This window comes from Musca domestica, unplaced genomic scaffold, assembly GCF_030504385.1.
Source record: "Musca domestica strain aabys unplaced genomic scaffold, Musca_domestica.polishedcontigs.V.1.1 286, whole genome shotgun sequence".
Taxonomy (NCBI): Eukaryota; Metazoa; Arthropoda; class Insecta; order Diptera; family Muscidae; genus Musca; species Musca domestica.
The window spans coordinates 541302-560164 of record NW_026712295.1 but is presented as its reverse complement, the minus strand read 5'-3'; the positions used below and the strand labels follow the sequence as shown (position 1 = coordinate 560164).

The following is an 18863-nucleotide window of genomic DNA, read 5'->3' as shown; positions in this document are numbered from 1 at the left end:
AAACGTAAATTTACAAAAAAATATTTCCAAAGCCTTTTAAATAAAATATATTTTTAAAGCCTTTTTAATAAACGTGGATTTTTTTTAAATATTTTTTAAAGTCGCTTTTTAAAAATAGTGGGCTTTTTAAAATATTTTTTAAAAATATTTTTTAAAGTCTTTTTTTATAAAAGAGGATTTAGGAAAAATTAGTCTTTTTTAAAAAATATTTTTTAATAAAAGTCGATTTTTTAAATATTTTTTAAAGACTTTTTCTTAATAAAAAGCATTTTTAAAAATATTTTTTAAAGTCTGTTTTTATAAAAGTTGATTTAAGAAAGTTAGTCTTTTTTAAGAAATATTTTTTAATAAAAGTGGATTTTTTAAAAATATTTTAAAGACTTTTTATTAATAAAAGGCTTTTAAAAATATTTTTAAATTCTTTTTTAATAAACGTAGATGTACAAAAAAATATTTTTAAAGCCTTTTTAATAAACGTGGATTTCTTAAAAATATTTTTAAAGCTTCTTTTTAAAAATAGTGGGTATTTTTAATATATTTTGTTTTGGTCCCAAAAATTGTTGATTTTTTTAGAAATATTTTAGAAATATTTGAGTCCAAATGTACGTGGATTTTTTAAAAACATATTTTTTTTTCAAAACCATTTTCCTTCCTTTTTCTAAAAGGAAATGTTCCACCTCTCTTTCAAAGAAAATCATTTATTCTTTTACCATTGCCTTTTTAGTTATATTAATTTATTTAGTTTTTCACCTGTCTTCCATTTCCGTCACTGGCGGTTCAGACTAATTGAAGTCTGTCAGTTTTATTGTTCCAAGCAGCTTCTTGTTCTGTTGCGCATTTTTTTGTTTTTGTGGGACACACGAGTAGCTTTTGCATTGTCTGAGGATATGAAAAAGTTTACCAACAAATAATATTGTATCCATTTCCAACAACACAATTTTCCCATGCAGGTTGCCCTGTAGGGCCAGCAGGCCATGGTCTGTGGTGTGGGCAAAAGAGTTCGATTGTTTACATGTATGCCATGAAAACTTTCTTTGGAAACCATTTAAATGGTTTCAAAACCAAATGGGAATATTTGGTTGAAGGGGTATCGAGTTCATTTTGTGGGGAGGAAAATATAAAAATAAAATTATTTGAATTTAAAAATATTTTTTTTTAAATTTAAAAATATTTTTTTTTAAATTTAAAAATATTTTTTTTTTAAATTTTAAAAAAATAAATTTCCTGGTGAAATGGAAAAAATCGCTGAAAGTTGTCCTCTCTGAATATTTAAAGGCTCCAAAGCAACCTAGCAATATAAACAAAATATATATTTTTTGCAACAAAGGTCTACACAAAACTCTCCCAAATAACTCACATTCTCTCCACAAACTAGTAAAGCCACATTTCAGCAAATTCAACATATTTAGCAGAGACACAACCCCATTCAAGAAGTATTAAAGTAGTGTTGGCAACACTTGACACTTGAGTGGGGCCAACCTCCAAGAAAATATTTTCAATTTTATTTTTCAAAATTTCTTTTTCTGATTTTAATATTTTCCCTTTTCTCTCTCTCTCTTCTCCCAGGAATTACAAAACGACTTATCCTTTGATGACACCTTCGACATTGATCAAATCGACGATTCAAAATTGCGCAGTTCCCGCGACCTGGAAGAGCAAGCCTTCATCGAGGATGAACTCCAGCCGGTAGATGAGGCCGAGGCCAACAGCGAAGGCAGTTGGCTGGTGCAGAGCGTTAAACGTGTTCGCCGTGAGTTGGGACGTTTGTTCGGTGCTGAGAACAAACAAGCCGCTGCCGGTGGCAACAAGGTACGCAAACATCACAAAAAACGTTCGGAACGTAATCAAGCTGCCGGTGCTGCTGCTGCTGGAGGTAAAAAGACTCATGCCGAGGGCCACAAGAAAGCCCAACAAAATGGTCATACCAAACAGTCCAATGGTGCTAAACTCCAAACGAAACCAAAGAGAAATCACAAATTGCAAGCCTTGAACCGCCACAAGAAACGTCAATTGTTCGGCGATGAGAATGAGGGTTCCGGCTTCGGCAATGGTGATGATGAAGATGCGCCCATTGATGATTTTGGTGAAACTGATTTGTGTAAGTGAAAAAAAGGAAAAAATTCCAAAAATTTTGAAAAAATAGAAAAAATCCTCTGTAGCAGAGAAAGACTTTTTTCGATAGAAAAAAATTTTCTCTGCAGCAAAGAACGATTTTTTTCTATAGGAAAAAATTCCTCTGCAGCAGAGAACGATTTTTTTCTGTAGAAAAAAGAATTTTTTTGCAGCTGAGAACGATTTTTTTCTATAGAAAAAAAATTCCTCTTCAACTGAGAACGATTTTTTTCTATAGAAAAAAATTCCCCTGCGGCAGAGAACGATTTTTTTCTATAGAAAAAAAAAATTCCTCTGCGGCAGAGGAAGACTTTTTCCTATAGAAAAAAATTCCTCTGCGGCAGAGGAAGACTTTTTCCTATAGAAAAAAATTCCTCTGCAGCAGAGAACGATTTTTTTTTCTATAGAAAAAAAAATCCTCTCCTCTGCGGCAGAGGAAGACTTTTTCCTATAGAAAAAAATCCTCTGCAGCAGAGGAAGACTTTTTCCTTTAGAAAAAAAAATCCTCTGCAGCAGAGGAACCTTTTTCCTATAGAAAAAAATTCCTCTGCAGAAGAGGAACCTTTTTCCTATAGAAAAAAATTCTTCTGCAGCAGAGAAAAAAAATTTCTATAGAAAAAATTCCTCTGCAGCAGAGAAAAAAATTTTCTATAGAAAAAATTCCTCTGCAGCAGAGAAAAAAAATTTTCTATAGAAAAAAATTCCTCTGCAGCAGAGAACGATTTTTTTCTACAGAAAAAAATTTCTCTGCAGCAGAGAACGATTTTTTTCTATAGAAAAAAATTTCTCTGCAGCAGAGAACGATTTTTTTTTCTATAGAAAAAAATTCTCTGCAGCAGAGAACGATTTTTTTTCTATAGAAAAAAATTTCTCTGCAGCAGAGAACGATTTTTTTTCTATAGAAAAAAATTTCTCTGCAGCAGAGAACGATTTTTTTTTCTATAGAAAAAAATTTCTCTGCAGCAGAGAACGATTTTTTTTTTTATAGAAAAAAATTTCTCTGCAGCAGTGAACGATTTTTTCCTATAGGAAAAAAATTCCTCTGCGGCAGAGAAAGACTTTTTCCTATAGAAAAAAATTCCTCTGCACCAGAGAACGATTTTTTCTATAGAAAAATATTTCTCTGCAGCAGAGAACGATTTTTTCTATAGAAAAAAATTTCTCTGCAGCAGAGAACGATTTTTTTCTATAGAAAAAATTTCTCTGCAGCAGAGAACGATTTTTTTCTATAGAAAAAAATTTCTCTGCAGCAGAGAACGATTTTTTTTTCTATAGAAAAAAATTCTCTGCAGCAGAGAACGATTTTTTTTCTATAGAAAAAAATTTCTCTGCAGCAGAGAACGATTTTTTTTCTATAGAAAAAAATTTCTCTGCAGCAGAGAACGATTTTTTTTTCTATAGAAAAAAATTTCTCTGCAGCAGAGAAAAAAATTCCTCTGCAGCAGAGAACGATTTTTTTCTATAGAAAAAAATTCCTCTGCAGCAGAGAAAATTTTTTTTCTTTAGAAAAAAATTCCTCTGCAGCAGAGAAAATTTTTTTTCTATAGAAAAAAATTTCTCTTCCGCAGAGAAATACTTTTTTCTGAAGAAAAAAATTTCTCTTCCGCAGAGAAAGACTTTTTTCTGAAGAAAAAAATTTCTCTTCCGCAGAGAAAGACTTTTTTCTAAAGAAAAAATTTCCTCTGCGGCAGAGAACGATTTTTTTTCTATAGAAAAAAATCCTCTGCAGCAGAGAAAGATGTTTTTCTATAAAAAAAAATCCTCTGCAACAGAGGAAGTTTTTTTTCTATAGAAAAAAATTCCTCTGCAGCAGAGAAAAATTCTCATCTTTGTTGTTTTTTCTTTATATATTCTACTAATTTTTCCCTTCTCCAGGGGAGGCCTACGTTGTTGTCAACCTACCCTGGGATGATGCCTATGAGGATAAGACCAGCGATGAATTTGCCACTTTGCAGTCCCAAATCGAAGCGGCCTTTGTTGAGTGGTTCGATGACGAATACGGCTATGAAGAGTTTGCCCTGCATGTGGCCCTTATGAATGCCAAGTGAGTAAAATGGTTGTTAATGGTTGAAGAAAAGAATATTCGAAAAAAAAATCTCTTTACCAGACGTACCGATGACTACTATCGCATGCACTGTACCATCCAAATGGACTTGCCCGAGAAATTCGGCAGCTTTGCCCAGCGGGTGCAACATCAATTGACGTCCTATCGCAAAATGGCCGATTTGGGCATGGAAGCCGATGACCAGTTCTATTTCAGACGTGTGAGAGGTAAGTGGCCTTTGGCCAATTGGCAAAAATAGAAAATCTTCAAAAAAAATGTTTGTAAAGGTCCTGAAAATGTCCTTTTGAAAAAAAAACGTAGAAATTTTTAAAATCTAAATTTAGTTTTCTGTTATTCCAAAGAAAGGATAGTAAAATCCTTTGAGTGAAAATAAAAATATTCTGTGAGTCCTTTTTAGTCTGGAAAAAAATTAGAAATCATTTTGGGTGTAGTTTGTTGCAGATTTTCAATTTCCATAAATTTTTCAAAATCAAAAAAAAAAAAAAAACATTTGTATTATAAATATATTGTCTTTCAATTCCGAAAAAAAATACCCAAAACATAAAACACAACCCATCCACATTGCTAAATACACATTTTCTCTCTCAAATCCTTCACGCTTCAAAACCAAAAACAACAACAACAAAACACATTCCAAAAACCCCCCTTAGATTTGCAAAATCATGATTTCGTCGATGTCACCGAGTCTGGCCATGATGCTCAAGCTCATAATAATGGTGGTGGTGCAGGTGCTGGTGCCTATGGTGGCCATGATAGCAACAACAATGGTTACTACGATCAAGGACATGGCTATGATGCCAATAATCAGGATAATGGCCATGGCTATTATGATCAGGAAAATGCAGGACATGGTCATGAGGATGGCCACACCAATGCCTATGACAGTACCAATGCCTATGATAACGACAACAACAACAACCATGGTTATGATGATAACAACAACAACAACAATGGCTATGATGTTTATGGCAACAATAATGCCTATGATCCTTATGGTCATGGCAGCACTGAAGACAACAACAACAACAATGGCTATGACAACAACAATGCCTATGATCCCAATGATCCTTATGCCCAGGGTCACACTGAAGACACCAACAACCACAATGCCTATGACACTAACAATGCCTATGATCCCAATGATCCTTATGCCCAGGGTCACACTGAAGACCACAATGCCTATGATCCCTATGGCCATGGCAACACTGAAAGCAATGCCTACGACAGCAACAACAACAACAATGGCTATGAGGACAACAGCAACAACAATGCCTACGATCCCTATGCCCATGATCCCTATGCCCATGGCAATACCCACGAAGAACCTGAAGAAGAAGGCGAAGAAGAAACCGAACAAGAACACGAAGCTCCTCGTCCCAATATTATGGTATACGACTGTGATCAAAATCCCGATGGTGATTTCCAATGCGCCAACGGTGATGTGATTCCATGCTACAAACGTTGCAACAACTATGTCGATTGCCTGGACGAGAGCGACGAAGAGCCCGATATGTGCAAGGTGGTGTTGGAACGTGAAGAGGAAGAAATCGAAGAGAGCACCAATGAGGATGAGGATAACTGGGGTTCATGGCCAAATGTCAACAAAGGTACACACTCTCACTCATGCTTACAGTACACTATACACTACACACACACACACACACACATGCACTCAAACATAACCTCACATAACAAATCACACAAAAATTTAAAAGGCTTTAAAAAAAAAAACAAAAAAAAATTTTATTTACTAAAATAATGTGGCTTAGATTTGTAACTTTAACGAGGATATCAAAATGAGGTAGGACTGTTTTTGTTGGATTTTTTTTTTCAAAAAAAAAAAAATAAATAAATAAATAAATAAATAAATAAAAAATAAAATAAATAAATAAATAAAAAATAAAATAAAAAATATAATAAATAAATAAAAGTAAAAAAATAAATATTAAAAAATGATTTTTAAAAAAAATATTTTTAAAAATCCAAGTTCAATATTATTCATTGAAAAAGATATTTTTTTAAAATACATGTTCAATATTATTCTTTGAAAAAAATATTTTTTAAAATCCACCTTCAATATTAATGTTCGAAAAAAATATTTTTAAAAATCCCCGTTCAATCTTGAACTTTGAAAAAAATATTTTTAAAACCCCTTTTTCAATATTGATCTTTGAAAAAAAAATATTTTTTAAAATTCACGTTCAATATTATTCTTTGAAAAAAAATATTTTAAAAAATTTAGGTTCAATATTATTCTTTGAAAAAAATATTTTTTAAAATCCACGTTCAATATTATTCTTTTAAAAAAATATTTTTAAAAATCCACCATCAATATTGATATTTTCAAAAAATATTTTTAAAAATCCATGTTAAATATTGACCTTCAAAATAAAATATTTTTAAAAATCCCCGTTCAATATTATCCTTTAAAAAAATATTTTTAAAAATTCACGTTCAATATTGATCTTTGAAAAAAATATTTTTAAAAATCCACGTTCAATATTGAAAAAAATATTTTTAAAAATCCAAGATTTTTGTTCATCTTTGAAAAAAAAATACTTTTAAAAATCCCCATTCAATATTATTCTTTGAAAAAAATATTTTTAAAAATCCACGTTCAATATTGATCTTTGAAATTTTTTTTTTAAAAATCCACGTTCAATATTGATCTTTGAAAAAATATTTTTAAAAATCCAAATTCAATATTGATATTTGAAAAAAAATATTTTTAAAACTCCACGTTCACTATTATTCTTTGAAAAAAATATTTTTAAAAATCCGCGTTCACTATTATTCTTTGAAAAAAAATATTTTTAAAAATCCACGTTCAATATTATTCTTTGAAAAAAATATTTTTTAAAATCCACGTTCAATATTGATCTTTGAAATAAAATATTTTTAAAAATTCAATATTGAACTTTGAAAAAAATATTTTTAAAAATCCACATTCAATATTGAACTTTGAAAAAAAATATTTTTAAAAATCCACGTTCAATATTATTCATTGGAAAAATATTTTTAAAAATCCACGTTCAATTTGATCTTTGAAAAAAATATTTTAAAAAATCCACGTTTAATATTGATGCTTGAAAAAAATATTTTTAAAAATTCACATTCAATATTGAACTTTGAAAAAAAATATTTTTAAGAATCCACTTTAAATATTATTCTTTTAAAAAAATATTTTTTAAAATCCACGTTTAATATTATCCTTTGAAGAGAATATTAAAAAAAATTAATTTTTATTTACAAAAACCACCTTTATTACACCGTGCACCAAAAATCATTTTTCTAATTATCACAGGGAAATGACAGCAGATTATGAAAGTAGAGCCTAAAAAGAAAACAGGTGCATAGGAGTTTTGAAAGTCTACGAAGTAATAAATGCCCCCTTCTTCCATTTTTTTTTTTTTTTTGGAAATTTCGCCTTCAGATTTCTTGGTATCTGTTAACTTTAGGTTTATAGTGTCTTTGGCAATGTTAAAGATAACAATATGTGGAATATTTTTGTCAAAAACTTTAACCCTCAAGCGAGTCACCAAAGGGGTATTTTTCGAACTTTTTTCAAAATATGGTTAATCGTTCGTTCCCACGCCTCGTACAAAGCATCATTTTAGTAAGCTGACGTCAAAGACAAAAATAATCCCTATCAAATTTCAATAAAGGTCGCCATAGAAGAGGAACCTTTATTTCCCATATATATTCGGAAAATATTTACATCAATTTTGCCAAAAGAAACCGAAATTACTTTTTATTTTTTTATCAATTTTCCCTCGGCCTTTTTCCGAGTTGATGCCTGAAAGTAACATCAAATTTCATTTTAGGCAGAAGCTGTCAAAGGAAGAATTATTCTACACAAAATTTCACCATAAATCTCAGAATTAACCCTATATCTAGGTACAATAGTTATCAGGAAAATTACATTCGAATTGTATGACCTACAAGTGAAAAATTATGAATTTGCCGATTTTTTGCTGTTAATTTAACACATTTTCAAACCAAGTCAAAATCACCCATTGAACTTCATTTTTTGGGAAAAATCTCAAAGGCAAAAATACTCCTCATCAAATTTCACTGTAGGTCACCTAAGAAAAGAAACCTCTACATTCCTTTTATAACCGGAAAAAATATTGAAATCAATTTTGGCAAAAGAAAAAAAGCAGAAAAATTAAATTTTGTTAAAATTTTTTCCTCGGCCTTTTTCCCACTTGTGGCCTGAAAGTGACATAGGCAGAAGTTGGCGTTTTAGGCAGAAGTTGTCAAAGAAAGAAATATTCTAGACAAAATTTCAATAGAAATCTCAGAATAAACTATGTATCTAGATACAATAGTTTTTAAGAAAATTACATTCGAAATTTATGTACCACAAGGGAAAAATATGTGTTTGCCGTTTTTTACTGTAAATTAAACACATTTTCAAGCCAAGTCAAAATCTCCCTCTATACTTCATTTTCTGGTAAAAGTCTTTAAGACAAAATTGTTCCTCATCAAATTCGACTATAGGTCGCCAAAGAAAAGAAATCTTTATTTTTATGATACAGCCGGAAAATATCTAAATCAATTTTGTCAAAAATTGCAAAAATATTTCCAATTTTTTTTTTTTTTGATAATTTTTCTCTGCCTTTTTTCGAGTTGATGCCTGAAAGTAACATAAAATTTCCTTTTATTCAGAAGCTGTCAAAGGAAGAATTATTCTACATAACATTTCACTATAAATCTCAGAATCAACCCAATATCTAGGTACAATAGTTTTCAGGAAAATTACATTCGAATTGTATGTCCTACAGGTGGAAAATATGTGTTTGCCATTTTTTAATTAATCACATTTTCAAGCCAAGTCAAAATCACCCTTTATTATTCATTTTTTGGAAAAAGTTTTAAAGACAAAAATATTCCTCATCAAATTCGACTATAGGTCACCAAAGAAAAGAAATCTTTATTTTTATGATATAACCGGAAAATATCTAAATCAATTTTGTCAAAAAATCCAAAATAGTTACATATTTTTTTACTCAATTTTCCTCAGACTTTTTTCGAGTTGACGCCTGAAAGTATCATAAAATTTCATTCTAGGCAGTAGTTGTCAGAAGAAGAAATATTCTACACAATATTTCACTATAAATCTCAGAATCAACCCTATATCTAGGTACAATAGTTTTCAGGAAAATTACATTCGAATTGTATGTCCTACAACTGTAAAATATGTGTTTGCCATTTTTTATTGTTAATTTAACACATTTTCAATCCAAGCCGAAATCTCCGTTTATGCTTCATTTTTTTGGAAAAGCCTTAAAGGCAAAAATATTCTACATCAAATTTCACTAAAGGTCACTAAAGAAAGGAGAACTTGATTTCCATTATATAACCGTAAAATATTTGAATCGATTTTGTCAAAAAAAGCAAAATAGTAACTTATTTTTTACTCAATTTTCCTCGACTATTTTTCGAGTTGACGCCTCAACATAGCATAAAATTTCGTTTTAGGCAGAACTTGTCAAAAGAAGAAATATTCTGCAGAAAATTTCACTATTAATCTCAGAATAAACCATGTCTCTAGGTGCAATCGTTTTTAAGAAAATTACATTTGAAATATGTGGCCTACAAGCGAAAAATTTGCTGTTAATTTAACACATTTTCAAGCCAAGTGAAAATCTCCCATTAAACTTCATTTTTTAGAAAAGGTCGTAAAGACAAAAATATTACTCATCAAATTCGACTATAGGTCACCAAAGCAAAGAAAACTGCATTTCCCTTATTTTACCCTTAAAATATTTAAATCAATTTTGGCAAAAAAAGTGAAAATAGTTTCCATTTTTTTGGATACATTTTCCTCGGATTTTTTCAAATTAACCCCTGAAAGTATCATAAAACTCCATTATAGACAAAAGGTATCAAAAGAAGAAATATTCTACACAAAATTTCACAATAAATCTCAGAATCAACCCAATATCTAGGTACAACCGTTTTTAAGAAAATTACATTCGAAATTTATGGCCTACAAGGGAAAAATTTGCTGTTAATTTAACACATTTTCAATTCAAGTCAAAATCTCCCCTTATACTTCATTTTTTGGAAAAAGTCTTAAAGACAACATTATTCCTCATCAAATTTCATTATAGGCCACCAAAGAAAGGAAAACTGTATTTCCCTTATTTAACCGGAAAATATTTAAATCAATTTTATCAAAAAAAAAGCGCAATAGAAAATAAACTTATGAAAGTAATGTTAATATTTGGCCATGTTTGGTGCATACTTTTAGGAGCTCATTTGTTTTTCCCTCTTTATATCTTAAATAATTCCTTTTTTGGTTCCAACATTTTGATATCCTCGATAAAGTTGCAAAATAAAGCTCAAAATTCGTTGCTGCCGAAAAATATTGAAAAAAAAAATATTTTTCATAACCCTGGGGGTCCATTGTAAGACCCCCCCAACTAATCGTAGTTTTATAAAAAGATTTTTACTAACATAACTCTGTTGTGGGTATTAAAAAAAAAATAAAATAAATAAAATTATTCCAAATTGCATAGCTAATAAAATTTAAATATATTTCATTGCTCACTTTTTAACTTTTTCTCATTTCATCTGTCATTTTTATTTCTAACATAACTTTGTAATTAGAAAATATAAACTCATGATTTTTCACGAAATTTCAAAATTCCGGGGAAAAAAATTTCCCGAAAACCAAAATTTATTTCCCACTTCAATTCGAACACCATCACCGCATTTTTCTCGACCACATAATCAATGAATTGAAATCCATTGCCACAATTAGTTGCCATTTATTTCATTCACTGCCGTCTCTTTTACCCAGCTATGGCTTTTGAACTATTTGCATTTTCCAATTTTCATTGAAAAATTTCTCCTCATCCGTTTAGTTCACAAAATTTTCATTAACGTATTTTTTGGAAACTTAAAAAAAAATTCTCTCTGTGTCTCTACGTCTTGGGTCCCCACGAAATTTATTTTTTATTGCTGTTTGTTTGTGTGGACCCACTGTGCCTCTATGTTGTGTCTGTCCCCTGGGGTAATTTTTTTGCAGCTCTCCTTAAGCTTGGCTTTTTCTCTAATAAAACCCCTGCGAAAAATGCCTGAACTTAGTTAGAAAAAATTTTTTGTTTTTTTGAAAAAATATCCGCCATCTAATTGGGAAATTTAAACTTAAATCTTAGAAACAAGCACCGATGATTCTTGGGTTACACCGGAATCACATCCTGATGCCGGACATCATGACACCCATGCCGTTGAAGAAGACGAAGAAGAAAAGGAAGAAGAGGAGGAACATTCTCCCACCTACGAAACAATTGACTATGATCGTCCCATTGATGCCGAACGTCGTGTGGAAGAGCCCGTCAATGCCGGCGGCAATGTCTATGGCGGTGAAGAAGATCATCATCATGGCGGTGCTGGTGGCTTGGACAACAACATTTTCGAATCATCCGGAGACTACTCGCCCGTCACTGAAACCAGTGCCGTCTTTACACCACCCACTGGCTGTCGTGGCGATTCGACCTACACCTGTCGCGAAAGTAATGTTCAAATCTGTGACGAACATTTGTGCGATGGTGTCGAACACTGTCCCGATGGTGAAGACGAACTGAACTGTGGCAGCGACGATGAGTTCAACTATGAAAAGGGTATAGTGTTTGTCTCTTTAATGTGTGTTTGTGTGTGAAGGGCATCGTCGTCGTCTCATTATCTACACTGTGACTCAAAACTTTTCTGTGCATCTACTCCAAACCCCTACCCAGATCCCAGTTCCCTGTGTTTTAGTCCTTTTCATTTGTGTCATGTTCTTTCTTTTACAGGTTTAGGCTAGAAAGGCTAGAGGTGGAATCATAAAAATACTGTTTAAACACAAAATTAAGTAAAAGTAACCGGTTACCCACGAATAAAATTTCCAATTTTATTATAAAAAAAAACACTTCATAGGGTTATACCATGGTATATGTGGTGATTCAGGCTTATTTCCGCATTGAATATAAAAAGTAACCGATTTTTCTTGCACCAAAAAATAGGGGAAATAACCGATTACTCAAACATAAAATTCATATATTTTAAGAAAAAAAAAAAAAAAAAAAAAAAAACACGGAGACTTGTTATACAACAGTATATATGGTTTTTTCGGCAGATAGCAATAAAAAAAATTCAAAAAGTAACCGGTTACTCAAGGACAAGTTTTGCGATTTTTTTTATCATAAACTAATTTTCTTTTCATAAAATCTGTTATACAACGGTAAATATGGGTTTTCCGATAGATAACAACAAAAATTGGAAAAAGTAACCGATTACCTAAAGACAAATTTTGCGAATTTTTTTATCATAAACTAATTTTAATTTCATAAAATCTGTTATTTAACGGTAAATATGGTTTTTCCGATAGATAACAATAAAAATTGCAAAAAGTAACCGGTTACTCAAAGACAAGTTTTGCGAATTTTTTTATTACAAACGATTTTTTTTTCATAAAATTTGTTATACAACGTTATATATGTTTTTTTCGGCAGATATCAACAAAAAATTGAAAAGTAACCGGTTACTCAAAAACATTTTTTGCCAATTTTCTTATGAGAAACAAAGCAAATCGATATATAATGACTCTATAAAGCCAATTTATCACTTTCCAACTAATTTTAGTAAAAAACAACGAAAAGTAACCGGTTACTCAGAGACAAATGTTGCCAGTTTTTTTACAATAACCATCAAACTGATTAGAGAACGGCAATGGTAGACAAATATGTTATTTTGAACGGTATGTTTTGCTTTTCTGACAGATTACTACAAAGAATTCAAAAAGTAACCGGTTACTCAAAGACATGTTTTGCGAATTTTCTTATGAGAAACAGTCAAAATCGATATTAAATGACTCAGTAAAGCCAATTTACCACTTTCCAACTAATTGCAATTAAAACAACGAAAAGTAACCGGTTACTCATAGAAAAATTTTGCTAGTTTTCTTACAATAACCATCAAACTGGTTAGAGAACGGTTATGGTAGGCAAATATGTTATTTTGAATGGTATATTTTGTTTTTCCGAGGGATAGCTATAAAAAATTTTAAAAGTAACCGGTTACTCAAAGACTTTGTTGCGAATTTTCTTATGAGAAACCATGAAAATCAATATAAAATGACTCAATAATGCCAATTTATCACTTTCCAACTAATTGCAGTAAAAAACAAAGAAAAGTAATCGGTTACTCATAGAAAAATTTCCCTAGTTTTTTTTTAAATAACCATCAAACTGGTTAGAGAACGGTTATGGTAGGCAAATATGATATTTTTAACGGTATATTTTGCTTTTCCGACAGATAACTACAAAAAAAGTAAAAAGTAACCGGTTACTCGAAGACTTATTTGGCTAATTTTCTTATGAAAAACAATGAAAATCGATATAAAATGACTCAATAAAGATAATTTATCACTTTCCAACTAATTGCAGTAAAAAACAACGAAAAGTAACCGGTTACTCATAGACAAATTTTGCTAGTTTTCTTACAATGTCCATCAAACTGATTAGTGAACAGTTATGGTAGGCAAATATGTTATTTTGTACGTTATATTTTGTTTTCCGACGGATAACTATAAACATTTTTAAAAGTAACCGGTTACTCAAAGGCTTGTTTTGCTAATTTTCTTATGAGAAACCATAAAAATCGATATGAAATGACTCAATAAAGCAAATTTATTACTTTCCAACAAATTGCAATTAAAAACAAAGAAAAGTAACCGGTTACTCATAGACCAATTTTGCCCATTTTCTTACCATAACAATCAAACTGATTAGAGAACGGTTATGGTAGGCAAATATGTTATTTTGAAGCATATTATAGTATTAATTAGAAAAAGTAACCGGTTACCCAGAAATAAATTTTCCTAGTTTCGAAAAATTTGCTTCAAAAATTTTTAAAAATACAATCCAAATTGTATGAGTAACAAGTTATAAAGATAAACTTTGTCATTTAAAGTATTCAGATCAACGTAATATTTAATTTTTTCAATGGGTACCCGGTTACTTACATAGATTTCGTTGTAAATTTATTTAAAATTCTGGTGGGCAGATTAACAATCCTCTAAGTATATAGAATATAATTAAAAAATAAATTTTTATAAAAAAATATTAATGGGTAACCGGTTACTCGAATGGATTCTTTTTCAAAAATTTTGCAAAATATTAACTAAAGTTCAAAATTATTTAAAATACATCAAAATATACAAGGGTTAAACATTTTTCAAACGACATGTTGACCTTTATCGAAGTTTTTTTTGTAACCGGGTAACCGATTACTTTCATTGAATTTTTCGTAAATTCAATCGAAAACCGAACATATTCGTCCTGTTAATGTAAAATATTGACAAAAAAAACATAACCCGGCACAATGTAAAATGAAAGCACCAGTAAAATAATCCAGACATTCCGACTCTCTGGATCGGTCCACCACCTAACCTAAAAAAACACAATTTTTATAATGTCTTGTGTAAATATCACCTGTTACTAACTAAGAAAATTGAAAAAAAAAATCAATATTGAATATATTCACATCTAACAACGTGTTGAAACCATTTTTGTGTGTTTCGAACTCATTTTTTCGAAATTTCTAATAAAATTTTCGTTTTTCTTCTTCTCATCTCTTCGCCTTTCGTGGAATCTGTGACAATGTTTGGTAAAACTACAGTCTGTTCAGCTAATGAGTTTATGTGCGATCAACGTTGTTTACCCATGGAATATCGATGCAATGGATATAATGAATGTAACGATGGTAGCGATGAGAGGGATTGTCCAGAAAAAGGTAAGTTCGATTTTATTTGTTTTCATTTCTTCATATTAAGTATTATCGATGATATTTTGCAATGTGTTATCGATAAAATTTCAGATGCAAAATATTGTTACAAATTATGGTTTGTTGAGGATAATTTTTGTATTGTCGAATAATTTTCTCTGACGATATACTGTTATCGATAGCTTTTGTATATAGTAATGAAATTATCGATAACTTTTCTATGCAGCAATGTTATTGTCGATTACGTTACTATGAAGAAAATTTATTATTTCTGAAAAAAAAAAATGCTTTCGACTATCGGAAAAGTTGTTATTGACAAATTTTCTCTTCGGAAAATTTGTTATCGACAACTTTTCTCTCCAGAAAAGTTGTTATCGACAATTTTTCTCTCCAGAAAAGTTTTTATCGACAATTTTTCTCTCCAGAAAAGTTGTTATCGACAATTTTTCTCTCCAGAAAAGTTGTTATCGACAACTTTTCTCTCCAGAAAAGTTGTTATCGACAACTTTTCTCTCCAGAGAAGTTGTTTTCGACAAGTTTTCCCTCCGAAAAAGTTGTAATCGACAACTTTCCTGTGCGGAAAAGTTGTTATCGACAACTTTCCTGTGCGGAAAAGTTGTTATCGACAACTTTCCTATACGGAAAAGTTGTTATCGACAACTTTCCTATGCGAAAAAGTTGTTATCGACAACTTTCCTATGCGGAAAAGTTGTTATCGACAACTTTCCTATGCGGAAAAGTTGTTATCGACAACTTTCCTATGCGGAAAAGTAGTTATCGACAACTTTCCTATGCGGAAAAGTTGTTATCGACAACTTTCCTATGCGGAAAAGTTGTTATCGACAACTTTCCTATGCGGAAAAGTTGTTATCGACAACTTTCCTATGCGGAAAAGTTGTTATCGACATTTTTTCTCTTTGAAAAAGTTGTTATCGACCACTCTTCCCTTCGGAAAATTTGTTATCGACAACTTTTCTTTTCTAAAAAGTTGTTATCGCCAATTTTCTCTTCGGAAAATTTGTTATAGACCACTTTTTTCGTCTGAAAAGTTGTTATCGACAACTTTTTCTTGGGAAAAGTTGTTATCGATAACTTTTCTGCCCTGAAAAGTTGTTATCGACCATTTTTCTCTTCGGAAAAGCTGTTATCGATATTGTTTCTTAAAGAAATTGTTTATCAGAAATCAACACAAATTCTTAATGGTTTCCTATTTTGCCAATCTTTCATATTTGCCGATTTTCTTCTCTTCCCCATTCAACCTCTTCAAAGAAAAAAAAACGCTTTAATTAATAGTTTAGTTTTCAGTTTTCAATTTGAAAATTTCAAATGTAGACAAAAACCAGTCACATTTCAATTTTCCTTCTTTTTTTCCTGCCGATTCTAATGGGAAATCAATCGTTTTCCAAATTAATTAAAAATTATAATGACCCTGAACTGAATACTTACATACCATATGCATATATATTTGAATATTGACCGCAAAAAAAAAAAAAACAATTCGGAAAATATTGCCAAAATGTTGTATTTGTATGTGGGCACAAATAAATTATCTAAAGTTCTGTTGTGATTTAAATTAATATTTTTTTTTTCTGGGGGGAATAACAAAAACGAGCCATTCCTCTTGAAAATGTGGAGCACACTCGGCAACAAAGTCTAGGGTAAATTGAATATATTTTTTGTTTTGGGTGGGGGTGTGTTAAGAAGAAAGGGTGATCTTCCAAGGGAAGGAGGATTTTTCGTACGCTCTCAGTTTTAATAAATGTCCTCCCTAAATCCCATTTAAAATTTAGAATATTTTTTTGCATCTTTTTATTTTAAATTCTAATTTTTGCCACCCCTTCTGAAGACCCTTTGCCACCTTGATTTTTTGCTCTCCGCAAAAGGTCATGACAATCCCAACACCCAACTTTCATTTGTGGGTGTTGACATCTGCCAGAGATTAGTATTAAATAAATTTTACAAAGCAAAATATTGAAGTGCATTTTCAGCACCAGGGGGAGGGCCCCACAAAGGGGAGGACCAAATACAAAGTTTTGGTAGAATTTCATTTAAAATGGAAATACTGTTATTTGGTCGAAAAATAAAAACAACAATTAAAATATTTTTGTTCGGACAAAAATTGGATCTTTGGAGGACAGGAGATATGGCAGGAGGTGAGATTCTCAAAAAAAAAAAAAAAAAGATTTTGGAGACCAAGGTCCTTTTTTCAGTTTCTCTCTCATCCAATGCCATTTCCTTGAAAAAGAATTACACAGCCATCACATCCTTGCCATATTTCCCTGCCTGGATTTTTCGTAGGACATCACCCTCCACCTTCCCAAAAAAAAAAAAAACAAAAATCACAAAAGACCTGTTAAACGTTTATGTTTTATGAGCTAAGCCAAACAATTTTGTTAAACATCCTGATTTTTTTTGCACATCCCTTTTCTCTGCCAAAAGTCAGTCTCTTCCTCTCCATAAAAATGACACTCTGCTCCTTCATCCTTGCATAGCTATCTCACATATTTCCATGAACTGCTTCTAATTTTGCAAACATTTTAAAACGCCAAAAAAGCATCCTTGCATCCTTCATAAGCTAAGTGAGCATTTTGGGAGTCATGTTTTTATTTTCATCCTCAGAAAATAAGTGCCATAGAGGTCCTTGCTGCTATTACCACTTCAGTGTAGTCAAAATGACAAGACACTGGGTGTGGGGGGAAATATGCAAAAATTTAATCAAATCTCAAATTTTGGGGGTGGGTTTCCTTGGCGGCTACGCCAGCCTGGGTGAAAACAGAGTTGAGAATTTAAATTTTCCCCACAAAAAAGACTACCGGAAAATCAAACAAAAAAGATTCGATTAAAGATTCGAATAAATTCATTATCCCTCAATGGGTATATATCTCTAAGAAAAATCAAAAATAATCCGACCAAAAAAAATCCGACCATTTACCAAACTAAAAAAAAAACGAAAAACCAATAAAAAAAATAAAATAGAAATAAAATTTAAAACCGACCAAATTTCATATTTAAAAAAATCCGACCAATTTTGAGCAGATGCTAAGAATACGTCTTCACTTAAGATATTTATAACCAAACATTGCATTTTTTAACAAGAAAAAAGTGGCTTGAATGAAAAATTAAAACCGACCAAATTTTACTTTAAAGAAAAAATCCGACCAATTTTGAGGAGATGCTAAGAAAACTTCTTCAACAAGATATTTATAACCAAATATTGCATTTTGTTTAAAAAAAAAGTTGCCTTGAATGAAAAATTAAAGCCTACCAAATTTAACGTGGAAAAAAAATCCGACCAATTTTGAGCAGATACTAAGAATACGTCCTCAATCAAGATTTTTATACCCAAACATTACATTTTCGTTAAAAAAAAAGTTGCCTTGAATGACAAATTAAAACCGACCAATTTTGAGTTGTACAAAAAATTCCGACCAATTTTTTGCAGATGCTCGGAAAACTTTTTCAAATAAGATATTTATACCCAAACATTAAATTTTTGGTAAAAAAGTTGGCTCAATTGACTAAATAAAAACCGACCAATTTTGAGTTGTAAAAAATACTCGACCAATTTTGAGAAAATGCTCAGACAACGTCTTCAATCAAGATATTTATATACAAATATTAAATTTTTAAAAAAAAAATTGGCTTGAATGACTAAATTATAACCGACCAAATTTTATATTTAAAAAAATTCCGTCCAATTTTGAGGAGATGCGCAAAAACTTCTTCAATAAAGATATTTATAGCCAAACATTAAACTTTTGTAAAAAAAAAGTTGGCTTAAATGACTAAATTAAAACCGACCAATTTTGAGTTGTAAAAAAACTTTCGACCAATTTTGAGCAAATGCTAAGAAAATTTCTTCAATTGAGATATTTATACCCAAACATTAAAATTTTAGTTTAAAAAAGTT

General features: G+C 30.9%; 1 protein-coding gene across 1 annotated transcript in view; it reads left to right on the top strand.

The window, feature by feature from the left end:
- Nucleotides 1-1566: 1566 nt before the first annotated feature.
- Nucleotides 1567-18863, top strand: part of LOC101900481 (basement membrane-specific heparan sulfate proteoglycan core protein) — a gene marked incomplete at its 5' end in the record, with an annotated part of 223463 nt that continues 206166 nt past the window's right edge. The window contains 6 exon segments of the mRNA XM_059124374.1: nt 1567-2098; nt 3988-4156; nt 4220-4383; nt 4828-5784; nt 11347-11811; nt 14849-14962. Of these exon segments, the coding sequence (XP_058980357.1) occupies nt 1567-2098; nt 3988-4156; nt 4220-4383; nt 4828-5784; nt 11347-11811; nt 14849-14962 (2401 nt within the window).